Source organism: Linepithema humile, chromosome 3 (genome assembly GCF_040581485.1).
Source record: "Linepithema humile isolate Giens D197 chromosome 3, Lhum_UNIL_v1.0, whole genome shotgun sequence".
In the NCBI taxonomy this organism is placed as follows: domain Eukaryota; kingdom Metazoa; phylum Arthropoda; class Insecta; order Hymenoptera; family Formicidae; genus Linepithema; species Linepithema humile.
Genome location: NC_090130.1, coordinates 28,158,724 through 28,185,761, shown reverse-complemented (window position 1 = coordinate 28,185,761; position 27,038 = coordinate 28,158,724). Strand labels below are relative to the sequence as shown.

Here is a 27,038-nt window from a genome sequence, read left to right as displayed (position 1 = left end):
TACAAATATTTATTATTTATTTTTTATTTTCTGACATTAAGTATATAATTTTTGTAAATATTCAAAATATAATAAAAGACAAATTTTTAATTAATTTTTTTGAAAAATATTGTTTAAAAAATTGACAAAAAAATTTTTAATTTTTTTATGCTTAAGTCTTTTTATGCTGTAGTCTTCAAAGTAGTCTTCAAAGTAGCTTCCTTTAAAGTCAAATTCAATTAATTTATCCTTTGTAACAGCATACAAATAGGTGCTATCAAATTGTATAGAACGTATTTCGTTAAAGAAAAAGGAATCGGATTTTCTTATAGGACTTATTTGATACGTCTAAAAATTTTTAAGACAATTAATAATATGTCACTAATAAAGTGCAAGATACATAAAATCTGAAAGTAATACAAACTTGAATGGGAGCACTTTTTCTCTGATCCCATAAAATAATTTTACCGTTTCGTGTCCCCGTCATAATAGTGTATAGATAATCTGATGAGAAACATGTTAATATATCACTCCACTCTGGAATGGATGAAGTATCGCACATATGTACACATTTGGATGTTCTGAAATCACAGTAGTGAATATAACTAAATTGAATGGCCATTAAAAAGCCGTATTTATAGTCCGTTCTTATATTTAAAAACGTCTTAAAAATTATCTTAAGATGCCAAGAACCAATCAGAAAGCCATATTAGTGTCTTAAGACGACGACAACGACTGAAGACGATCTTAAATATAAAAATGAACTATGAATACTGCCCCTATATACAGGGTATCCCATATGTTCCGGACCGGCTGAATATCTCAGAAAGTATGCATTTTTGAGAAAAATGTAGAAGTTGTAGGGTATAAAATGATATATTAAGTGATGTTAACAGTTTGATCTTGAGTTGCGTCCCTCAAAAGCCATATCGGGTCAAAGTCATATCGGTTTTTTGAAATAAAATACCCTATTTTTTATTCCAGAATCTAATAGTTGGTGTCGAGTTTTTCAAAACACTACAACTAAGTTATTTTTCATTAAGTACTTTCCGAATTATGAGGGTTAAATGTTAGAGTAGAGTGAGAGAAAAAGAAGCACGTTGAACCCGTAAGCGCATTGCTTCATTTTCTTTCTCTCTCACTTTACCGTAACTTTCAGCCATTTAAGAAAATCGTAAATCATTTTAAAAAATCGATGTGACTTTGATCTGGCTTTTGTGACGCAACCCAAGGTCAAACTGCTAACATCACTAAAAACATCATTTTATACCTTACAACTTTAGTTTTCAACATTTTTCTCAAAAATGCATGCTTTCTGAGATATTCAGCCGGTCCGGAACATATAGGATACCCTGTATAGTTTTAATAATAAGATTTATTATCTCCAGTAAACTCTATACATACCAGAATAAGCACCGCCGTTAAAGCCCAAGATGTATAGAGAAAAGGTTACCTCATTCGCAAAGAGGGACAAGCGGCAAGAGGGGCAATGATGATCTCATCGGCGAACAGAAGCTATAGATCTGTTCTTTATAGTTGAACTGGCTGCACTAGTTCAGAGTGCTCCTTCCAATATGGAAGAAAAAAGATAAATAACTCTGAACTAGTGTAGCCAAACAGCTACTGTTCGCCGATGAGATCATCATGCTCTCCCCTTCCTTCATCGTCCCTCGCCAACAACCGGTTTTACTGAGGTAACTTCTCTCTATAGATCATGGTTAAAGCCAGCCGAGCTTGTTTGTGAGACAGAAAACCGGTAGAGAAACAGAGAAAACATCTCCTGCTATGGAGATTATTTTTGGTATTTTTCTACCAATGAGACACAAATAGACACAGTGTCAGACACAAAATAGTTGTGTAAAGCCGCTTGTTGGAACATTATAATTCTTAGTACAGCCATAGTTGGCGTTCTATAGTGAATTTTTTCTTGAAATTTTACTCATGTATGTATATGTACTGCTTTAATTGCATAGTAAGTATAATTTACAAAAATAAATTTTGAACTTTACAAGTTTCATAAAATAATATAGTACATAAAATATAATGGTACATAAAATAATATAGTACATAAAATAAAATAGTACATAAAATATAACCTCAATTGCTTTTTTATTTTGTAAAAAACTTAATTAAATATTCTAATTTTTTAGATAAATAACGGTGATAAATTAATTTGTCAACTAATGGAAAAATCTAATTTTATTATTAGTACTACTTCTTCAAGTAGCAGTTTAAATGAATCAAGTGGTAGTGATAGTACAGATATCGCTTGCGGTCGACCGCCTTGCGGTCTCACAAAAACGTGCCTATGCACGTACGTCTAACAATTTACAACAATTTACATGTTTTTACCTATTATTACTTACATACATGCAGTGTTTCAACTTTTACAACTTGAAATTTCCCTAAGTTTGTCAAATAATTGGCAGCCATGAATTAAACACAAATCACCTCGACTCACCTCTTTAGCTATGTATATTTGCGTCGAGCTGTGTCGTTGTAGGAAAACATTATGTCGAACACTGTGTCGCTTGTGTCTCCTGGTGGAAAACTACCATTATTATTATTCCATTACGATAAACGTGCGAGACAGAATAAACATCACCCCTTATACTTTTTCACTCTCGGTTCGGAGTCATTAAGCAAATTCCTACTTGGTGCTCATTTCAGTATGGATTAGTTTACACCGATTGTTTAGTACGTGTACCAAATACTAAATCTTCTTCTCTGATAGATATAAATTATTTAATGTAAAATCTACAGCAATCAAATAGCGTTTTCGATTATACAGGATTTGAACGACCCAGGGTTGATCAATCACTATTTTACTATAAATGCAAGTCTTTCATTGGTGGAGAGGTTGCAATGACGTCATTAACCAACCCTGGGTCGTTCAAATCCTGTATAATCGAAAACGCTAAAAGAAGCAGATTTAGTACTTGATACGCGTACTAAACAAACGGTGGAACTCAGCCTATAGAGTTCACTAATTACCTCATATCTATCTTTTTAATATAATCCATATGCAACGTGAGAATAGTGTGAGGATCCTCCCATAGTAATTGGTCTAAAGTATCATCATATTCTTTATGCATCACTTGATAACTAAAATGCCTTTTTATTAGTTTGTTGCATATTATTCCAAATATACATAAAAACCTAAAAGGCTAAAGACAAGAAACCAAACTCTTAAAGTCAATGTCCACGATGCTAGAAATCGGTCCGAGATCTTGATCCGAGAAATGTGTAACCAATCAACTTGCATTTTAATGGCAAAACGGCAATTTTATTGGCTATAAGTTTCTCGAACCGATTTCTAGCATCGTGGACTTGGCTTTTAGGCCGGTTATACAATAAGTTGTAAATGCTCCGTTACTAATCGCGAATGCTCAGTTACCAGTCACAAATGCTCCGTCTTACTAAAAATAATTAAAAATAGCGTTTTTTAATTAGCAATTGTCATTCTTCGCGACTGGCGACGACATTGAGTTATGTCATATATTTAATACTCCTATATTACTAAGGCACTATAAACGTGATTATTCTCACGTTTGCGCCATTTTTGCTCCATTCCCCCACTCCTTGTCCTCTCGTTCATTTAGCTTCTTAGCTTGCCCTCGCTGAGCTAAGAAGTTTATGGTGATTAGGCGAGAGGGCAAGGAGAGGGGGAATGGAGCGAAAATGGCGCAGAGACGAGAATACCTACATCTTTAGTGCTCTAGTTCCACTGGCCAAAAGAGAGAGTTATATTGCCAGGTACAATAGCTCAATGGTACAAATATAGTCAATGTTTAATCGAACATCTGTGTGTGTGTGTAGAAACCGATTAATTAATTAAAATATACCTTTTATCAATATCATAAATTCGAAACGACGTTAAGCGGGGATGCTCTAGATCACTGGTATTAGCAGCAAATTTTATTCCTGTAGGGTCGAATGAAACTGAACTCACAAGACATTTCTTCCTATAAAATATTTGGTTTCTCTCCACACAACCATCTTTTTCATACATATTTTTCTGTATCTAAATAAGAACGAATTTTTTACATACTACGACTTAGTATTATTGCAAAATTTTTAAAATCTTACCTCTATTGAAGCATCTGTATTGCTTAATCGACAACTTAATATAATATGTTGCGATGTTGCATCTATATGATTAATGATACCATCAAATACATTGCAATGTATTTTTAATTGTGTAAAATAATTTGTATTTTCACCCTGTAATTGAATTCTCCTGAGTCTGATACTACCATCTCTGCAAGAATTTTTGATAAAAATAAAAAAAAAGAAATAAATATAACAAAGTGTATAAATAAATACTCACCGATGGCTAGTTAGAATTACATCGTTGCAATAAGTAATGGCAATAATATCAGAGTTACAAATTTCGACAGCCTTTTCTTTAAAATTATCGCGGTTATAAGCAAGAAGACAATTTTTATCAAAAAGACAAATCATGTTTTTAGTCATTTGTAGCAGATTTTTATTAAAATGAGGATTTGTATTAATTAATTTACATATTTCGTTTTCTTCATATATTCCATGTTTCCAGTTGTAATTCGTAATAAATTTAGAATCATACGAAGATAATAGTAGTTTACATCTGTAAAAAAAAAAGACGTATGTTCTTCAATGGGATTGTAAAATCCCAGCAAAAACAAAGTAACAGTAACATAACATTGATGTTATAATTTCACACTAAATATAACTGCAGTGTAACATGTCTTGTACGTAACAGTTACATTGTTAGGTGGGAAATTACTTTGTGTTTGCTGAGAGCGATAATACTTTATCTTCTGAAAATATGAAAATATTAAAATGTATTTTTAAAAAACATGGCTAAAATATTAAATCCTTACATAACTTAAGACACGACAAAATGTTCTAATTAGAATAATATATAAAATGTTTTATCAACAAATATTGTACTATATTTGAAAAAAATATTTTTGCTATCTGAGAATACTTTTCTATTAATATTTTCAATTAGACAAATTTGGATTAATTTGGAAGTGATTAATGATGTCATTGCATCATCTTTGTTAATAAAAAATTTAAATTTATATTAAAATAGCGAATAATTGCTAGCGTATTGCTACAAATCTATTTGGAATTAGTAAAAAAAGTTACCTAATTCAGAATTAGGATATTTTAAAAATAGCATAATATGTCTCTTACAGAAAAATATTATTGGTTGGTCAGTATTATATTGATATGGATATTTGATTCTGAGTAGTGCATTATCAGATTTCGGTAGTTGTACTCATTGAACTATAATACTTACTGGAACGAGCGCTTTTTTGTTTCGAGTGGACACCAGTCTGTGCGACAAAGGCCATTGCCATAAAAAAGGTATCGCTTTCTCTGTCTCACTAACGTGCTACTATCCGTTCCGCCTACATTTTCTCAGCGTACAAGGTGATTATGGTAGTTTTCCACCAAGAGACACAAGCAACACAAAAGTATTATTCTCTCTGTTGCTCATTGAATATCAAACAAAGACAGAGTGATACTTGTGTCGATTTGTGTCAACTTGTGTCCTTTGCTGAAAAACAACCTTTGAATCAAAATCTATAAAGAGAAGGTTACCTCAGTAAAACCGGTTGAAGGCGTAGGACGATGAAGTAAGGGGGGAGCTAGAAACAGCTTGAAGGCGAGGAGCGATGAAGAAAAGGGGGAGCTAGAAACAGCTTGACGGCGAGGGACGATAAAGGAAGAGGAGAGCATGATGATCTCATCGACAAACAGTAGCTGTCTCTCTCGCACGCTTTAGTGTTTTCTCTCTCACTCCTTTAATATAGAAATGCTTTAAGTTTTTATCGAAAAAATACTTTTATTTTGTAAAATATTGATAGCACTGGAAATTGCGTAATAAAAATTGAAAAGTAAATTAGAAAGGCGCTATAAATTACATATATTGCAAATTATAGCGCAAATTATAGCGCAAATTATAGATATTTAACGTTTATAATGTTAAATATCGCTGCAACAGATGCATTTGTAATACAAATTGCTTTGTACTTTGTACAAAATAAAAGTATTTTTTCGATAAAAACTCAAAGCATTTCTATATTAAAGAAGCGAGAGAGAAAACACTAAAGCGTGCGAGAGAGACAGCTACTGTTTGACGATAAGATCATCATGCTCTCCCCTTCCTTTGTCGCCCCTCGCCTACAAGCTGTTTCTAACTCCCCCCTTACTTCGTCGCCCCTCGCCTACAAACTGTTCTAGCTCCCCCCATTACTTCATCGTCCCTCGCCCACAACCGGTTTGCCTGAGGTAACCTTCTCTCTATAGATCTTGGCTTCTGTTCGCCGATGAGATCATCATTGTCCCTCTTGCCGCTCGCCCCTCTCTGCATTTGCCCCTCTTGCCGCTCGTTCCTCTTTGTGCATGAGGTAACCTTCTCTCTATAAATCTTGATTATGAATAAAGTAACAAACATCTCAAGCGTCTCTTTTAAGCATTCACAACTTTACTGCGTACTGCGTATGCAAGTGTATGTTTTTAGCTAAGAAGCCATCTTCTGCTATGGAGATTATTATTATTTTTTTATTTAGGTAAACGTACGACACAGAAGAAGGGTGTACTTCCCAATGTCCCTTACTCCCGATCGACCTAAAATTTTACACATAAATACTATTTGATGTGAAGAATAAAGTGCGTCTTGTCCCAACTTTGGTTTTTAGATACCTTCTTCCCGTTTCCACGCATACACTTTACAATGCGAAGCGAGGTTCAACATAAGTTTACAACTTTCTACGCAAAGCGAGATTCAACCCAAACCCTATGTGTATAGTTTTTTTATGGTGGAGCCAAAATTTCCTATTATCTTATAGCGTTTTCGAATAAACGGGGTTTGAACGATCTAGGGTTGATCAATCACTATTTTACTATAAATGCAAGTCTTTCATTGGTGGAGAGGTTGCAATGACGTCATTAACCAACCCTGGGTCGTTCAAATCCTGTATAATCGAAAACGCTATTACTTTTTCGAAAAATATTGGTTCTATGCAAAAAAATGCATAGGACACAAATGATGTATTTTTTCAAGAACGACAACTTTTATTTGAAACATTTTCTTGTTAAATTAAATTTATCAAAATAATGTTTAAAAAACAATTTAGAAAAAATTTTTTTTTTTTTTTTTTTAAAAGCCGAAGTTGGAACCACGTGCACTTTATTTCTTACATCGAATAGTATTTATGTGTAAAATTTCAGGTCGATCGGGAGTAGGGGACGTTCGGAAGTATATCCCAGAATAAAAATAACCACTTGGCAACTCTTTCCTTCGACTCGAGGTCATTGAGCAAAATCTCTCCTGTTGCGCTTTCCAGTATGTTCAATATAGTTCAATAAACTCGACACGTGGGATCCACGATCACAGGCCATACAACTCACGCGGCATAAACGGAAAATTATCAAAAAAATGAGTTCAAACGTGTTGAACAGAAAATTCTAGAATAAATTGAAATATAAATAAAGGTTTAGCTTTATTTAACTTACCGTTCACAAAATTTTTCCGACATCTGATTCGTGACAAGCAAATGGTTAGCTTTTTCATTTAATATCATATATGATACACGACAAAATTGTTTGCATACCATACTAATCTGTGATAAAGTATATACATCACAAAATTTAAAAATTACTATCAGTAGCTCGTTCGGCAAACTGTACAAAAAAGACATATTTGTCTTTCTAATTAAACGTTTCTACACCACAATAGGGACACTACAGTTATAACCATAGAGGTGGTAAAAATAGACTGCTCTAAAAATCCTTAAAGGAGAGGGCGGTATTCATAGTCCGTTCTTATATTCAAAATCGTCTTAGGGCGGTATTCATAGTACGTTCTTATATTCAAGATCGTCTTATAGCGTTTTCGAGTAAACGGGGTTTGAACGACCCAAGATTGGTTAATGACGTCATTGCAACCTCTCCACCAATGAAAGACTTGCATTTATAGTAAAATAGTGATTGATCAACCCTAGATCGTTCAAACCCCGTTTATTCGAAAACGCTATTAAATACGGACTTATATTTGCTCTCTTCGTCACACATAGATTGTGTCTGACGAAGAGAGCGAATATAAATTTGTGCTTAAGACGATCTTGAATATAAGAACGGACTATGAATACCGGCCAGAGATCGGCAGAACGTTAACGATTTCTGATTGGTTCCGTCGCCTGGTGTAAAACCGGAAGTGTGAGAAAGAAAGAACATACTAAGATAGAAAGAGACAGAAAGTGAGCGAGAGAGAAGGCACTATACCACACTATGCTATGGCCTATGGCTATACTTATACTCAGCTATACTGCATTACGACTGTTAACCTGCGTAACGTGATATCGTGAACGTGTTGTAAGTTGTAAGTTTTAACGCGAGGACTGTTAAGAAATATTTTGTGCAAAGTATAAAGTATGTTATATTCTTGATTCTAAAATATAAACATCTGCGTAACTCTTCCGATATGATGTTTGTAAGCAATCACGCACATGCCTTATTTTATGTTCATCCTGTTACGTTTAGATTTTTTATTCAAATGACAAGAATATTTAACAATTATTATCCTCATCTTCGATCAAAAACAAATGTTAATTTAAAACAATTTTTTGTACACCGTTGTAAAGAAATCACTTTTTCTTTGCCTGCGTGCCACAATTTAAAGAAAAGATTATAAAAAGGTACATTTCGTTTAAATTGAAAATTAATTCTAGAGCCTTACCTTTATCTAATCAAAATGGTATTTGTGCGAGCAAAAGTATGGTAATGCATGCCTATATTAAATAAATGCATGATTTAAACTTTTTTCGGCTTAGTATTTCATTTACTATTATTCCTTTGGAATCAACTTTGAGTAAGTTTATTACTTTTATTACTTTTATTTCAGATCTTTCAGATACAACCATATCCACCTCTCAAAGGAACTGCATTAAAATTTTATAAATAGAGGATACGAGACGCTTACAATCAAAAGAGTTGGGAACTTTATTCAATCAAATTTACATTATCTATAGGTATTGTTCTATGCTGCAGAACGAGCAATTGTGATATAATGATAAAATTACAGTACTGGACAAAATAAATCATACATCTTTCAACAAATTGAATTCGTTAATGTAACTATTTTTAAAAAATAATAACAGTAATAAATTAAATTTATTGAAAAATGTATGATTTATTTTATCCAGTACTGTATAACATAAAATTTCCAAGGAGAACAGAAAATCAAAATAATGTCATTTGATATCTTGTTGACCAAAAAATGACAAAAAGCGTCATTTTTACATCATTTTTGCCATAAACAATGTCAAATTGACATTTTGATTTTCTGTTTTCCTTGGTATATACTTGGTATAAATTTGTATATACTACAAATTGATTTATTGTATACACAACAATTACAAATAAACGAAATTATTTGCATCTTATCTTCTATAAATATTTTTATTTGCTATTCTACGTTTATATATATATATATATATATATATATATATATATATATATATTTGTTTTTATATTTGTTTGTATGTACTTTTATTGTGTTTTTTTATGTGCCATAATAATTTTAATAATTTAATTACTTTTTTTATATATATTAATATATTAATTTCTATATAATCATGAAGTATCGTACTGAGATAAAATTGTTTTTAATTATTTTATTGCACTAATGTCAGTTACAACAGAAAATAAATATATTAGTTATTGTATACATTCAAAATAAAGCGCCACGAACGTCACATTCGCTTTTACACCAAGTAACGACAGTTTTGCCGATCTTTCCTTTAAGGATCTCTAGACTGCTCGTTCCCTACGTTCTCTACGCCTAATCGGAATGCGTATAAAGAACGCACAATTTTAATAGAATCACTATCTCTTTTCAACTCGGCTAGGAGTATTGGAGGATTCACACTGCGTCCGAGGTCCGACGTACGACGTCCAATATTTAATAATAAAGCTTCTTTTCTAAAAATTCTAGCTAAAGATATTTTATCGTCTAAAAAACAAGCTCTATTATTGAATATTGGACGTGGGACATCAGACGCAGTGTGAATTCTCCATAAAATGTACTTCACGCGCCGCCCAGTAAGGCCTGTTCTACAATACGTCGTATGTCGGCGTCGGATGTCGGACGCATGCGCATTCGGTTGTCGGCTGTCGCATGAAGCTGTCGGGAGTCGATTGTCGTTATTGTAACGGGAGATGGTCAACTCTCATCTTTTCCGGCTTCCGACTTCCGATAGGCCTTACGACTGGATGCAAATATAATATAAGAGTTCATGTAAGTGATCAAATTGTTGCACCGACATCCTTGTAAGTTTAAAAAACTCATGATTATTCGTCCAAAAATATGTAAATAATGTTCGATGAGCATCATAAGTTTGTCTCATATTTCTTGAAATATGTGGTTTTACCCATCACCTTCTTGTTATTTTGCGTCTTTTTCTTAAACATAATCTAATTTTTGTTATATGTAACAAAATTAATAATAGATTTAAATAATTTCTCATCACTCTACTTTCCATTTTTATATTTGTTGTTGCACCGACTTACGACTATATTGTAGAATGACAAGTCGTATTCAGATCCGACATTCAACGTACGACAAACGACAAACGACATCCGACGCCGACATACGACGTATTGTAGAACAGGCCTTATGCATATGTTTATGCGATTATGGATGTTTACGATAATTCAAGTTCGAGTTAGTTTCACTAGGACCGACAATGAGATATACATAACCATCTAGAACCTTTATGATTCATGACTCGACGCTGTCTTGTATTGCTTGAGTTAAATTCATTGAATTTGTTGAGTTTAATAAATATAATTATATACATATATATATAATTATATCTATTAAAGAAGTATACCAACATACATACCAACATTATTTGTTTCTTTCATATAGCGTTTTCGAGTAAACGGGGTTTGAACGACCCAAGATTGGTTAATGACGTCATTGCAACCTCTCCACCAATGAAAGACTTGCATTTATAGTAAAATAGTGATTGATCAACCCTAGATCGTTCAAACCCCGTTTATTCGAAAACGCTAATAGACTGATTTGCAGTTGACATTTTTTTATTACAATAAAATTTGCTCTATAAACTCAACAAATTCAATTAATTTAACTCAAGGAATACAAGACAGCGTCGAGTTGTCATAAATCATAAAGATTCTAGATGGTTATGTCTATCTCATTTTTCGGTCCTAGTGAAACTAACTCGAACTTGAATTATCGTAAACACCCTATGCAAGTGTGGCTTAGTTTACACCGATTGTTTAGTACGCGTACCAAGTACTAAATCAGCTTTTTTGATTGGTGTAGATTTTACACTAAACAATTTATACCTATCGGAGAAGCAGATTTAGTATTTGGTACGCGTACTAAACAATCGGTGTAAACTAAGCCTGTGTCTGGATAGGCTCTTACAAAGCAATATTATAGAGCAATGTATAGAACTTAGGCTGAATTCCCACTGAGTGCGTCGCGTCACGCGTCACCAATCAAAACACATATTTTATATGTGTTGTATAATACATATTATACAACATATATAAAATATGTGTTTTGATTGGATGACGCGTGACGCGATACACTCGGCCTTAAGGCCGAATTCCCACTGAGCGCGTCACGCGTCGCGTCATGACTCGCGTCACGACGCGACGCGAGGTAAACTGAAGAATAGCGTCGTTCTTAAGGTGCAATTTCACGTAGCGTCAAAAAGCTAGCGGCTACCCCCACTCTGTGATACATTTCCTCTCAATAGTAAGCTGCCGATAAAACGCCAGCCGCTAAACGCCCGCTACTTTTTCATGGAGCGACAAATCGCTAGTCGCGGTGGATTTATATTTTCTGTATTTTTTAAATTTTTTCTATAGATTTAAATTCGTGTATGAAACTGACAATTAGGATGCGTGTCAAAGTGCGTTTAAACTGTCCGAACAGTATTTTATCGACAACATTACAAAATACATTGCCATCAGTAATAGCTAAAGAGATTAAGAAACGACGAATACTGGTGTTGTGTGCAATTATGCGAAAATTGCAAAAAAATGAAGAGACCGTACAGGAAGAAGCAATACTGGGTAGCACCATATCTAAAGGATCGTCCAGAGCACAGTTTTTATTATGTGTCAATTCCTAAACTGACCATAGAGAATGGAGTACGATTCCACAATTATTTCCGAATGTCCGCAACACAATTTGAGGAATTGTTATCTATTGTTGGACCGCTATTGATAAAAGAAAATGTTATTTGAGAGCCCATACAACCGAAAGAACGTTTGATAATAACATTAAGGTTTGTAAATGTTAAAATTACTGCAAATTTTATACAAGAAACTTGTTCACTGCTTTGATATTGTTTAAATATTATATATCTTTGTATCTTTGCAATGTTCTAGGTATCTTGCTTCTGGCGATTCAATGACGTCAATGTCATACCAGTATCTAGTTGGGGTAACAACAGTTTGTAATATTATTCGAGAGACATGCGAAGCAATTTGGAGCAATTTGTGTCTTTTGGTTTTATCATCAGTATTGTCGGAAGGAAACTGGCTCAAAATTGCAAATGATTTTGAAGAATTGTCCAATTTCATTCACTGCATTGGTGCTATCGATGGAAAACATGTAACAATTCAAGTATGTGTTCCAATGTTCACTGTCGTTGTCGTTGAAACTCATTTTTTGTTGATACAACTGATACAACATTCAAACCAATTCAAACACGTCTATTTTTCGCTCGAGTTGGGCCTTTCCGAACTTCAAGCGGCAAAACGACGCATCGACCAAAAGCGCCAGAGTAAGAAGAGCCGCTAGCGTTTTGACGCTACATGAAATTGCACCTTTATTCACACTGAACGTGTCGCCGTAAGGAGACAAAAAATAATAGTAGAGAATAATGGCTTAGTTTATACCGATTGTTTAGTATGCGTATCAAGTACTAAATCTGCTTTTTTGATTCATATAGATTTTACACCAAACGATTTATATCTATCGGAGAAGCAGATTTAGTACTTGGTACGCGTACTAAACAATCGATGTAAACTAAGCCAATAATTATTTTATAATAGTATTAAATAATAATTTGGAACTTACGAATATTGTTACATTTTCTGTGACCTGTCTCATAACGAATGCGCGCGATCTGAGTACAAAGGAAGAATCTTTTGTCTCTAGAATGTCAAGCAACTGAACCGATGCGTCGCGCAAGGAGTCGCGCGGCACATGATGCGATAAAATGGGATGTTTTGATTGGTTAATTCGTGACGCGACGGATAACGCGACGCGTGACGCGCTTAGTGGGAATTCGGCCTTAATGGATACCCTGGGGGTCGATTGTGTATTTCAAAACCTAGTGAAAATAACAAAAGTGAACATTCACTTGATTATGTAAATTTCACTATAGTGAAAATGCGAATTATTTCACGTGAGATTATTCGACAAGTATTTAGATGTCGAATTCAGTCAAATTGTGTCGAATTTGCATCGTATTGTGCAGTCTCACGGAGCCAGCGTATAAAAAATGGATTTGGTTATGTTGCTGATGATAGAAGAAAATGAGAGAGATAGGAATAAAAGGCAGCAAAGAAATTTAAATATAGGGCTTGTTCGTTTTAGCTACACTGGGGCTGCTCTGGGTCTGCTCTACATAGGATAATACAGGACAGATAAATAGTTTGTCCTGTATTATCTTGTTTAGAGCAGACCCAGAGCTGCCCCAGTGCAGCTAAAACGAACAAGCCCATAATAAGGAGAAGATTGAGGGATACACAAGATCCATTTGATATCTCGGATAATACATTTCTCAAATTGTACAGATATATAGATACAAATAAATTATATTTTATTTTCGATTTAGAATTAGACAATATAAAAAAATATTATGAACAAAATAAATATTAAATATTTTAGAGAAATAAAAAAAGTTGGTATATATAGATATCAAACGTAACGCACAATGGATATAAATTCATATGACACATTTATATTTTATATCTTATTTGTATCTACATTATCCGTCCAAAATCGGGGTGTTGTTGCATGAAACGGATCATTAAGTCTTTGTTTCTCAGTAACGTTCATTATTTTCAAATTATAATGAATTATAATGATAAAAATAATATTGGAACACAGCCGATTGTACTTGGTTATATATGATAATACAATATGATATACAAACATTCGACTATTGCTCGCACTCACATCTCACATCTGTGATTTTCACTCTCGTGAGCCTAGGGATATCGCATTTTCACTACGCTTATAGCCAATCGCGCGTATTTTTTCATGTGAGATGAAAATACGAGAGGCGAGGAAAGTCGACAAAGATACACAATCGACCCCCTGATGGAAATATTTTGCTGAAAGTTCTATGAAATCAATGAAAAGTAAAATAAATGTTTTTAAAAAATTACTGAATATATTTCAAAATAAATCATAATTTTCCGTATGAATATTTAATGTAATACTTTGAAATATAAGGAAAGTTAAAATATACTGCTGAAAAGTAATAAAAAAGTTTTTAAATAATTATCATTATGAAATTTACTGAATTGAACTAAAAACTGTTACTTTTTAATGAAAAATTGCTGAAATATTTATGAAATTAATTAATGGGGTCAATTGAGAGAAATTTTCAAATACATTTCAACAAAATTTCGTTATATTTTTAGAAAAATATTTCCATCAGGATATCAGTAATGTATCTAGTTGGAGTGAAATATGATGCTTTTAGTTTTCCTTTCCAAAAATTATTTTAGTTTTTTTTATGTTGTAAATTCAAACACAAAACAAAATTTTAGTACTTTTATTTTTAACTGGTTGTTATTCTGTAATCCATAAAAGCTTCTTTGTATTGTTCTATAATTTAAAATATAGTCACATAATTTTGTTTATAAAAAAATCTAATATTTTTCTCCAACATTCATAGAGATGTAAATTACATATTAATAAAGAAAATGATTCACAATGTAATCTTTTTTGAGAAACCGAAAATTGATTGGTTAAACTGGATAATCCGTTGTTAATCGCGCAATGTAAATGCGACCTTCAAATGCGTTTTACACAAAAAGCAATGAGAATGTTGGTATGAGAGGGGAAAGGGGGGATTGAAAAGAAGTGCAGAAAATTGCAAAAAGACACGGTTAGTGGATTCGCGTTTATTTCTTGTGTAGGTTCGGTCATGAATCGTTTTTTGTGAACTATGTGTACGACTGTAACTTGCACCCGTGATGTTTTATGCATTCGACATTTTATTGTGCCGGTTGTCGTGCATTCATCTGATGCTGCACGCTACAAATAAAATAATGGCTGCATTTTTCAGGTAACGCGTTTTTGAATTGCACTATCTTTTGCTGAATCTCAAGCATAGTAATATGCGTTAACACATCTTAATTTGAATACGAATACAAATCTATCGTATCACAGAAAATGTTTCTTTCATCAAATTCATCTGTATTTTCAATGCATTTAATCGCGGGCATTTTATAACCTTTTAAATCTTTACAAATTTAAGCTCTTTGTTAAAAAATGTGAAAAAGTTAAAAAGATTTTGTTGTAATATAAAAAAAAGCTCTTACAGCTATGAATCTTTGATAAAAATTTAATTGTTTTTGCATAAGTTATATAATTTTATCAAATGCAATATGCAAATGTTTAATTTACATGAAAACAATATATGCGCATTTATGCCAGAATGTTTTTGTTAACTTTTGTTTTCTGTTTAATTTCAGCCTGTACATTGGAATCCTACTAGATAATTTTTGAAACACATGGCAGGCAACGAAGATTACCAAACGCTTGGTGCGGATGATAAAGATGAGATTGAGGGTCTTAATGAAAAGCTATTGCAATTGTTATCTGAACAAAAGGTCTCGTCTTTAATTTCTCAAAACCAAGCATTATATAATAATAGAATTGAAAGTAACAGTAATTCAAAGGTAGAATCCCAGACATCTGCTTCTCCGATATTTAGTCATTGCAGACATGATTGCTCTTTTCTGCATTATGATAGTCCAGTTAAAGCTTTATCAGCTCATCTGCCACCGATTGGTGTATTCTGGGACATTGAAAACTGTCAAGTTAGTTTGCCAATCTCTCATATTGGAAATGTACCATTAAAATAATTTTTTGCCACTATATTTTGCAATTGTGTTATACAGGTTCCTAAAGGGAGATCCGCCATAGCAGTTACGCAAGTGATTAGAGACAAATTTTTTAATGGCTATAGAGAAGCAGAATTTATTGTAGTTTGTGATGTTCAGAAAGAGAACAATCAAATTATACAGGAACTAAATGATGCTCAGGTAAAGTAACTATGCAATATAATTTTCTGTGAACATTACAATAAAAATTTATTCTGCAAGTTATTTATTCTGATTACACATTTGTTAGGTTAATTTAATTCATGTATCTGCTACATGCAAGAATGCTGCAGATGAAAAACTTAAACAGTCTATCAGGAGATTTGCTGATATTCATGGTAGTCCAGCAGCTTTAATCTTAATATCCGGTGACATAAATTTTGCCGCCGATCTTAGTGATTTACGTCATAGAAAAAAAATTTATGTGATATTGTTACATAAAAAGAATACCTCGGAAGCATTAATATTATGCGCTAATGAACATTACGATTTTATGGAGCTTACGGAGTCATTGCCGTCCAGAACTCCAGCAAAGGTATGAAAACTGGTATGTGAAGATTATAATATTAACAAAAGAATATTTTTTATTTTGAAATTGCTAATATAAATCATACGCGATATATTCTCCATGTATTTATTTAATAAACAATATTTAGAGTATACATAGTATACTTTTTATTTTTAATTTCTGAGTATACTTTGTCTTGTGTATGTATGTATACAACATTGTGCATCCTAGTACACATGTAATTAGATTTGTTTATAATAACACAATGTATGTACAGTAAAAGCACTTGAAATAATTAAATATCTGGCGATTATACGTAAATAAATTTGCTTTAATTCTATAAAATTAGCAGTGAATGTATTTAGTTTTAAATTTTTATTACATTCGCCAATATATATAACTGATGATTTCATGGAATCATTAGTGATTTCATGAAAACATTATTTACTGTACTATGAATATCAAAATTTTCTTGCATGCAACCTGTCCTCAGTGTGTCTATATATTTCCATTTTATCTATGAAATCATTTAACACTTTCAGGGTAATGATTCCCATGACCTTATAGTTAGTAACCTTCCCGACGAAACGGATGTTAATGTCATTAAGCGTCGTCTTAAGCAATTATCTGAAAACTGTGGTGGTCGCGTGATAGAAGTTCAATCAAATACTGCCATTGTACGCTTTGGGTCAAAAATTCTCGCAAACAGGTATATGTGTATATATATATATATATATATATATGGTATTAACTTCCTGATTACTGCAAGTATGTTTAACAGAAAAAGTTACATTGAATACTATCTAGTTATTTTCTTTTAAATTGTTAGGAATATACTTATTTTCATATTTTATGTATTTATATTAATAAAAAATAACTGAGTTAATATATTAAGTTTTATTAAGACTGAAGTAATGAGAAAGAATAAATTCGAAAAGCGACAGTCAGGAAGCTAATATTGAAACTTACTTGTGTTACTTCCTTTTCTTGTTTGTGACTTGTACACAAATTCCTGCTTAAATAGCCCGCTTTTATTTCATGAAGATTAGCCTTTCATATTTTCTATTCTATGATTGGATTAGTATTTATGCCAAAAAAAAGAAATGAAAAAACAGCTATATACTTTCTATAGATGTAGTAGGGATGAATAAACAAGGTGGATTTGAAATATCGGGCAGAGAGGCTAATATAACGAACATAGTGGTATCAGAGAACATCGAATAATAAGTTTGCATATTATCACATCATCAGTACACATATTAAGATTTATTATATGAAAAGATTATTTTTACACAAAATAATTTATTATTGGTATTTATTGTTTTATTAAATGTTACACTGCGATGTCGACTGATAGTTTTATTCTTACTTGGGGTAAGTTGCATGACGTCGTGTCTCTTGTATCATTGTCGGAAAAACTTGTACTTGTTCAATATCGAAAGAAGATTCATTTCATACGCAAAATTAAAATTATGACAAATAATTTATCAATTGCGATCGATTATAAATTAATTGGTGTATTAGTATTTGTATATTCTCGTGTCTGCAAGGTCATTTATAAGCGGAATTACTTGTTCTGCTGAACTTACTGTACAATAACAAAGATGTTTTTTTATTCTCGGTAGGGCTCAGAAGCGTATGGAAGGAGAATATGTGCTTGGGTCAAAAATATCTGTAAGATATCTCAATAAAGAAAAAGGAAATATAATCGCCAAAAATCTAGGTATGAATATTTGTGGAATCCTTCAAAATCACGTAAGACATTACTTGATTGCTTGTTGTGTTATTATTTCAGGAAGTGTCGTAACACGAAGTCGAGCAGTCAGTGAATCAGAAATTGTTACTGACTCTAAGCAAAGCAGCTCCAAGCAAATGTATGCTACGAGTGCCTCCGTATTAGGGACGCGAACCCTCCAATTCCCGCATTATCAGTCGTCGTCACCTGTAGTGGGCGCCTTTCCTGCTTTCAATGCCCATTGCACATCCGTCAATGCCCCACAAACGGGGTCAGTTTGTCAAATTTATTATATATTTATTCTATCTACCAATTCTAAATCTAATCTGTTGAATTAACAAAAGATATCCTGTTTTTTTTTTCAATGATGGACAATCCGAGAAAGAGCTCTAGAGTCACGAGTAGAGTCTTATCCTTGCTGATTCGGGCTATGAGCGTATCTTTGATCTTATCTGAGAAAATATTAAACAAATTTTATTTACTTCAAGATTCTGAGCAGAAACAATGAGTTTAATATTTTTATTATGTATCTTACAGGATGATACAACAACCTCCAATATTTTTTCCTGGAAGATCATACCCGAATAGCGGTGATGTAGCTTTTAATAGGACTTACAATGAACTCGCTAGGGTGCAGTCGCCATTAGTTTGGCCGATTGGGCCTCAACAATATAGCCATATATGGGAAGAACAATACAAAGTAAGTTTTATGTGAAGTGAACGTTTTAATTCATACAGATATCTTCAATTATTCTTTCTTGTATTTTTTTACATGCTTTTTTTATCATAATTGGCTATTACTAATATACATATTGTTTATCATAATGTTAAACGATAATTCACAGATGGAGAAGTCGAAAATCTTGGGGAAGCGAGCTCACGTTCCGCAGGTTCGGGACAATAGCGTTGCTGTTAGTGCTACCTCTCGTACTCCTGAAGGCCTCAGACGCATCAGAGGCACACACGGTACATTTACTCATTCTTCCGAGTGGGGTGGAGGGCGACAGTCGTATACTTCATTAGCTGTCCCACTCAGTTATAACGGTAATAATTTAAAATCAAACTTGTACGGAATGTTTCGATTTTAATGTGCACAGTTATTAATATTACATTACATGTTATTTAAACAGCGAGTCAATCCAATTTCAAACGGCGCAGTCCGTCCCCGCTGTATGATGCACCTACTAGAGAAAAAACTGTGTGGCACGGTCAGGTACGAACACAATTTTTCTTTTCCATCGTTTAACTGATAATACGTATTAAAAAGTCAAAAGGATAATTGCTTTTTGTTTTAGAATCAACAGCAGGTTTCTTCGCGAAACAGCAAAACACCGTCACCTTATGAAAATAGCGTGTTGTCAGGAACAGGACAACATAACCAAACCTCGCGTTCGCATCTGAGTGATGCGGAAAACGAAGAAGTGGAGGTATTTTTTTTTATTTATCATCATAAACTCAATTATTTGCAATTCATGCTCTGTGCGATATTAACATGTTATTTTTTTAATTTTTTCCTCTAGAAATTTTTTAATCCTATAAACAATCGCAGCGGACTTGTCACCAGTAATGGCACTAATATACCTATCGAATTGCAAGTGACAAATCTAGATCAGAATATCGATATAAAGGACATGAAGCGGATCCTTTCGTCTGTGTTCATGGAACATGTTTCAGTAAGTGGCTACGAGAAGTTGTGACTCTTATATAAATCTTGTTATTTGCTACTAACATTCCTGACATTTTAGGTCTGTCATATTTCTGTATTTATGCAGTCGGACGGTAATTTCGCCGCTAGCGTCAAAGTACCGTCGCTGCCGGACGCACAATACGCAATTTCGCAATTGCATCGCCGTAAAATAGGCTACAAGCGCATCCTGATATCGTACGCTCACACTGGTGGACCAAACCCGCAGCTTATCCGCGCGCAGATCGTGATGCTTCTGCAAGAGGTCCCGGGGCACAAACTTCCGCTGTTTAAGTTTCGCGAGATGTACGAGAGCCGGTTCATGATCTCCATTAGCGTGTCCGAATTGTACAAGATGAGAGACGTGTGCATAATTACGGAGGATCCGAGCGGCAGGATGGTCTCGCTCAATCCGGATCACAGAAACACGCCGTCGCCGTGCTTTAGCAATACGATACAGGTGTGTGACGTTATTACAGCAACGTCATTTCCCGCGTTCAAAAAATGATGAAAAGAAGCCGAGTCTGAGCTTTTCCGGTGGCGGTAGAGCTAACTGGTTCCTTTTACCGTCGAGAAGCTTTGATCACACTGCGAAGCGTATATATCACTGAATGAATGCGTATTCTCGTGTAATAGAATATTACATTTATATTGTATAAGAGACATTGCGTAATATTTGCAGGATGGCCAAGTTAAGTTGCCGTATTGCATACTCCACACCTCGAAGCCGTTGTCCGACAAAGGCTGGGCGGAACAAGAAATGGCATCCTTACCTAACGTGAGGATTTCTCTCAAGGTTCTCGAGTCCCGTATGCAACTATTATTAGCATCGCACAATGGCATTCTACCTTTGCCAAGGTATGCTTTTAATAATTTATGTCTTAACACGTTGACTCATGCGACACACTGATCGTAGTATCAAAGACCACGATATATTTTATACCAAAATATAAATCGTTCGATTGTATGGCCTGGCATTAAAAACTTAGTACGACGATCGAAGTGTCGTTTGACACAAAACATGAAAAAAAAAAAAAGCTGACGGCCAACGTGTTAATCAAATTTCATGTGGCATGCATATGAGTAATTATTAATTCAAAATACAAAATATACGAATAATCTGATTTTAGTCTGCCGAACTGTTACGAGGCTGAATTCAAAAAGCCGTTAGAAATCGTAGAGAATGGCGTACCTTTGGAACACTTGGTATCGTGTTTGTCGTCTGTTGAAGTAAGACAAGACATCGGAAGCGTGAAATATCTTGTGTGGATAGGAAAAAAGGATAACGATAATAATCACGACGGTAATTATCTTCTATAAGAATCGATTCAGAAATCTGAAGTTGCTTTGTATCAAAGTTTATTACAAAGGCCGTAACGTGAATGCTTTTTTCAGAAACTAAGTGCGTGAGTCCACCGCTCGCAAATCAGTTAGCTCTATTTAGTCGCGAATTGGTCGATCTTCTGAAAACCGCACCGCACTGCCAATTGCCCTTTAATCGGTTTATACCAGCGTATCATCATCACTTTGGACGGCAATGTAGAGTTGCTGATTACGGATTTACTAAACTAATTGATTTGCTAGAGGCACTTACACACACTGTCCAAGTATGTAAATTAAGTGATGCAATTTCGCAAACGGTTGTCTCGATTTAGAACCATCTGCAAATTATCGCACATTCTTTTAGGTTATGGGCGAAGGCAACAAGCGTGTGGTTACGCTATCGCACCGTGCTCAAGTACGCCGGTTCACCTCGGATTTACTGCGAGTATTGAAGTCGAAAGCGAGCAAACAAGTAGCACTTTCAGAATTTCCTATTGTTTATAATAGAGTAATAGGTATTAAAAAAAACAATTTCCTACTTTGATTTACTTCATAATTACAATAATTAGTACATGAGAATTATTTTTCTCGCAGCGAAACCATGGGACATCGTGGATTATGGTGTATGCGAAATTGAAGACATTCTCGGCGAAGTGTCCGAAAATACGGTCGTCGTAACGCCAATCGAGGGCGGCGATAAAATGATAGCTATTCCGAAACGCGAGCAGACTACGGAAGAAATTGAACGAACAAAATTGTTCGCCAAGGAGGTGCGTAATTCGCGATTTGTCCGAGAGAACGTTCAAATTCAATGAAAACGAATTTTTGTTTGTTTTTTTTTTTTTTTTTACAGGTTGTCGAGTTGTTGCAGCACGCACCTCAGTGCAGAATGTTGTTCAACAAGTTTGTACCTTCCTACCATCATCACTTCGGCCACCAATGTCGCGTGTCGGATTACGGATTCACCAAGTTGATCGAATTGTTCGAGGCAATCCCGGATGTAGTCAAGATCGAGGAAGTGAACGGAGGCGAGAGGCAGATATCTCTGACCGAAAAGGAGGGCCTCAAAGTGCTCTCCGAGCAAATCGTAAAGTTAGTGACACGCGCCAGAGGTGGTCTCGGTGTTTCAAACATCGCGCAAACATTCCTGCATCAGTTCGGTTACGCGCTACGTCCCGAATTATTCGGCTGCAGCTCTATGTTGCAACTTATGCAAAAGCTCAGCGATACCGTTCAGGTAACGCAATATTCGATATACATAATCGATTTTGATCTCGATAGTGCTGAAATCTGACTGTTTGGACTTTCATTGCAGATCATAGATCTGGCTACGGGACCTGCTATCATCACAATAGACAAATCACACCTGCAGCAAACGACCCTCCAGTGCCGGCGTATTCTGATGGATCAACCTCAGTACAGAATGACCATCAGAGAATTTGTTCAACAATATTCACAGTATTACTTGAAACAATGTAATCTGGACGAGTTTAAGAAAGATATGGGAAATATTGTTCGAGTATGTATATAAATTTCATGTAAAATCGTTTACCCGGCGCTTTTACTCGCCAACTTTATTATTGTTCACATAGCGCCAAGTGGACTATTTAAGGTCGCGCTTTAAACAGAATTGATTACAATAATTTCTAAGAGTGCGTTTTATAGTTCACAGTGGTGAATGGTGAGCAATTCGTTGAACTGATACCGTTACATCGGTTCGCCTGTGATTTGTATCGCGTAATGATGCACTACGGTGGTACATTAAACCTGTCGCAGTTTGATGTATCGTATGCGACTGTCATAGGTTCACCTTGTAAACCTGCACAGTATGGTTTTCCAACGATAACTGCACTTTTACAAGCATTGCCTTGCACCGTAACAATAAAGGAGACACGAAAGAAGGAAGCGATTATTTACTTAAATAAAAAGTTAGCTGGTAAGTTTTATATATATATATATATATATAAAATTGATCTATTTTTTCTAACGCATCGTCTAATTTAAACCTTCTTTTTGTTTAAGCTTCAGCTGGAATACTTTTGCCAACGTTATACAAGCCGATGTCGTCTTATCACGACACGGACTCCAGCAACGACTCGTTGGAGAGTGATTCTTCCTGCCGCATGATGTCGGGTACTTTGGGCACGATAGACGACAGTGAGAAGTGGCTCAATCAATTATCAAATATTAATTCCTGGAAAGCAAAAGACGGCAAAGCTTTATGGCCGGAGAGTCGTGACAAGCGTTGGAAAGACTTGCCAAATTCGGAGGAACGCTCGATTAATTGGCCGGTTCCGGAAAGTGGCGGCGAAATTTTCCTGAATAGCTTGATACGCACGCCGATATTGCAACACAACTTTCCTCCGCCGCCACCTAAGCCCGATTCTCCGCCTGAGGTATTTTTTTTATTTAACTTTAACATTTGTTTCGATATGTCCAACTGAAACAATTGATTTATCGATTGTGTTTTCTCGCGCAGGATATAGTATGTGAAGAAGAGCATTGGACATCTTCGCTGTGGATGTCGCCAACGAAATTTACATATTCGCAAGATGAACATTCTACAAACGTACAGGTATATATATATATTTTTTTCGTTTTGCTTTGTTGAATGTAATACGAAGGTAAATTAAACAGATAATTAATTCTGAATATTCTTCCAGGTTCCTCCATTAACTTTACCAAGCTGGAGTCAAATTCTTTCCGGCGATACGTCGAACTTGCTGTCACCGACCAAAAATTTATTGCCTGCCGCTGCAAACCCCCTGTATCCTACCTCTCCTTACTATTCCAAGTCTGTCGTCGCACCACACCCATCTGAACTGCCGCTTCCATCCCTGTCGCTAACACCCAAGAAAAAGACATTAGCGGATAATCAGAAGAAAACTAACGTAAGGATGCATCTCAATCTCGCAAGTTCCGAAAGCGATGATAATGTTATCGATGATGATGAGAGTAGCGATGGCCATAGCACTTCCAGTAAAGTCCGTGAGTAGCTGTATTATTAAAAACTTAAAAAGTTTTCTACATTTAATATTCCACAAAGTGATTTCTGTGTGTGTGTCTATCTATTTCTTTTAAGATATCAAGAAACTATATTTCTTTTAGTAGTTAAAGGCAAAAGACGTCTGGCGGCCCAATTTAATCAACCGATCGAGCTATAAGCAGAAGGAATAAAGAGAAATGTAAAAATAATGATAAACTCGAGATCAATCAGGACCGATTCAATTTGATAAGTCACCTTATACTCGGAGATAGTAAGAAATGATGAACTTCAACGCTTCAGCAGGTCGTCGCTATTAACATAGGCCAAATTACCTATAAATTAATTCATAGATGGTAGGTACCGCACTTTATTTATACTCGAAATTTACGATAAATTTGTGTATAGATTAAATGTGTATGTAAACCAATATAGAGAAAAGTGAATTACAAGTTATTTTCGAAGTGCATAAAAATAGGGACATCGAGTAGATACATGATTGCAATCAAGATTGTGTAACATAAAATACGTATGCGCGACGTTTGTACTGTATGAGTGACGTGCTGATGATTAGGAAACATGTAGCATTTTTCGTACTGTGATATAGGATATAAAAAAGAAGCACGATGATAGTAATATTACACAAAACTGAGAAGAAAGAGCTTGGGATGGCAATAATTAATCATTCGGCAAATCGCACACAAGAAGCATTGCCCGGGATATTTAATTGTGAATTATATAATTACATTTAGAGATCATTTTACATTGCACATCTAATAACTTTCTTTTAATGAGCTATCATTTGATAATATTTTATTCTTATTTATGTTTGTATCGAGTTTACAATCAATTTTTACTTGATTGTTTCGACTAGTTAACAATACATATCGTGGAATTCTTTATATCTTTTTTTAATTTTATATTCATTAACATAAAATTAGAAAGAATTAGACTAGATTCCATAGTCATCAAATATATAACTTATCTAAATTTTTTTTTTTTTAATATGTAATTGATTGAAACCGCTTCTTTCGATTTGCCCACATTCACATTATCAAAGACAATGTGAGTTGCATTCATATAACATACTGTATGTTTAAAAAAAAAAAGGATATTACATATAATTGTTGCCAACTGCAAACATTCTCTTGTCTACCATACGCATCTTCATCTGTATATTATTCATCTTAATCGCCTTACGAATTTTTCTCCATTTATCATTGATACATTTTTACAGCTCAATATATAATTTTACAAACGTATTACAAATAATTGAATGAATGAATGTCTCACGAATATGTTAATGATGTAAAATTGGAGTAAGATATACGTTGTTATAAGTTGCCGCGTGATTTCACAATACGTAAGAGATGGAAAGATGATTTTGATTTTAATACATAAAAAAATTCTTTTCAATAATTTAGAAATTAGTACTATTATTTAGTATAGCGCGGAATAATCGGAAAACATAATGTAGCGTGGTACAGCGTGAAGTGGAATTTTAACAAAAAGATCATTGAGACAAATTCGTCCGATATTACTAAATGGCGATCAGTATCACGTAATTTTTATTCAAAATGAGACGAAACAAATGTAAAGCTTGCAACAGGTATCTCTGTATCAACAGCCACTGCGAAATTCTTTCGATGAGAGTTGAGTGATTCTGCGTGATACGAAACCTTTTTTATAACATTCTGCTAATATATTAAGCGCGTAATATAAGCTGTATAAATGAGAATGCCACTCTCTTTGAATTGTGCAGAAGAATGTGTAATGAGAAGAGTGTGTAATGATCTCACTTTAATCTTATACTTCGTGCTCATCGTACATGTGACATGGATGTGTAATGATTTGCAGCATGGGAAGATTAATTAGATTGTAATAATAGGATTATCGCTATAATGGATTATAAGTTTTACACGATGTTGCCAGTTTGTTGTATTCGAAATTAAGTAATTATTTAAAAAGAATTGAAGAATTCGAAATACGTAATACTCATGCTGTCTTTGTTCGATTCTTTAAAAAATCGCGATACGTTGAGTGACAGTCTGGCATTAGAGTGTTACATAGTTATTAAGGATCATAGTATTTTGTGACTTTTTTTTAATAATATTTTGTTAATTTATTCCTATCGAAGAAAAACAGTTTTGTTACGTGTTGTATATTTATGCGATAATAAGAGTGCATTCTATTGTATTTTATATTTATATGAAAGATTTTGCGTGTACATGTGTCATATATATATAGAGAGAAAGAGAAATTTTTAATTCATTCAATTAGAAATATTTATGTTATGTAATATATCACTGTGTGTATGCCATCGCATAAGATATTCCTTACGAATAGTTGTCTTATGTACCAAATACAGTATGAGTCTTACATGTACTATAAATTCACTTCGGCATTCTAAATAATCGATAAACAATTTAAACATAATGTCAAAATAGAAGAAATTGTAAATGAGATTAATGTGCACAAGATTTTATCATAATAACAGAGGAAATTAGAATGTATAAATCATCATAGAATCATCTTAAAATATTTCGTAAATTAATTTGATATACATGTACAATGGGTATAATCTTTTTATATATTGTACAATGAAGCAAAGAATAAAAGAAAGATTGGTTCATTCGATATCAAAAGATTCTTTGTCAGC

The 27,038-nt window shown here is 34.1% G+C and overlaps 2 protein-coding genes and 1 long non-coding RNA gene across 12 annotated transcripts; 2 read left to right on the top strand and 1 right to left on the bottom strand.

Moving 5' to 3' along the window:
* Nucleotides 1-4: 4 nt before the first annotated feature.
* On the bottom strand, nt 5-7,676 carry LOC136998546 (F-box/WD repeat-containing protein 4-like). Of its 5 annotated transcripts, none has more exons than XM_067351339.1 (8): nt 7,492-7,628; nt 5,270-6,403; nt 4,310-4,588; nt 4,069-4,240; nt 3,825-4,003; nt 2,974-3,084; nt 404-560; nt 11-327 (listed from the first exon to the last, which is right to left on the bottom strand). In XM_067351339.1, exons 3-8 carry the CDS (start codon nt 4,453-4,455, stop codon nt 91-93), a joined length of 1,002 nt encoding a protein of 333 aa, XP_067207440.1. In that variant the 5' UTR covers nt 4,456-4,588; nt 5,270-6,403; nt 7,492-7,628; the 3' UTR covers nt 11-90. The 5 variants fall into 5 exon arrangements, 4 of the variants coding, with proteins under 4 accessions (XP_067207438.1, XP_067207440.1, XP_067207441.1 ...); XM_067351340.1 differs by having other exon boundaries at nt 5,270-6,395; nt 7,492-7,617; XR_010889127.1 differs by having other exon boundaries at nt 7-327; nt 2,974-3,398; nt 5,270-7,569.
* A 68-nt stretch (nt 7,677-7,744) lies between these two features.
* Nucleotides 7,745-9,419, top strand: LOC136998547 (uncharacterized). Of its 3 annotated transcripts, none has more exons than XR_010889128.1 (2): nt 7,745-8,406; nt 8,879-9,419. It is a non-coding gene; the product is annotated as an uncharacterized lncRNA (long non-coding RNA). The 3 variants fall into 3 exon arrangements; XR_010889130.1 differs by having other exon boundaries at nt 7,745-8,467; XR_010889129.1 differs by having other exon boundaries at nt 7,745-8,672.
* A 5,637-nt stretch (nt 9,420-15,056) lies between these two features.
* Nucleotides 15,057-27,016, top strand: Marf1 (meiosis regulator and mRNA stability factor 1-like protein). 4 transcript variants are annotated; one of them, XM_067352106.1, is made up of 25 exons: nt 15,057-15,326; nt 15,736-16,083; nt 16,165-16,308; nt 16,397-16,681; nt 17,197-17,363; nt 18,280-18,377; nt 18,450-18,660; nt 18,927-19,089; nt 19,235-19,433; nt 19,520-19,602; nt 19,685-19,816; nt 19,910-20,062; nt 20,135-20,533; nt 20,756-20,931; nt 21,204-21,376; nt 21,469-21,680; nt 21,761-21,911; nt 21,991-22,166; nt 22,250-22,633; nt 22,712-22,915; nt 23,062-23,332; nt 23,419-23,792; nt 23,876-23,971; nt 24,060-24,384; nt 24,508-27,016. In XM_067352106.1, the coding sequence occupies exons 2-25, from the start codon at nt 15,775-15,777 to the stop codon at nt 24,558-24,560; spliced, it is 4,938 nt and encodes a 1,645-aa protein (XP_067208207.1). In that variant the 5' UTR covers nt 15,057-15,326; nt 15,736-15,774; the 3' UTR covers nt 24,561-27,016. The 4 variants fall into 4 exon arrangements, with proteins under 4 accessions (XP_067208207.1, XP_012234167.1, XP_067208208.1 ...); XM_012378744.2 differs by having other exon boundaries at nt 24,505-27,016; XM_067352107.1 differs by lacking the exons at nt 15,057-15,326; nt 15,736-16,083; nt 16,165-16,308 and having other exon boundaries at nt 16,538-16,693; nt 24,505-27,016.
* The last annotated feature ends 22 nt before the right edge of the window (nt 27,017-27,038 follow it).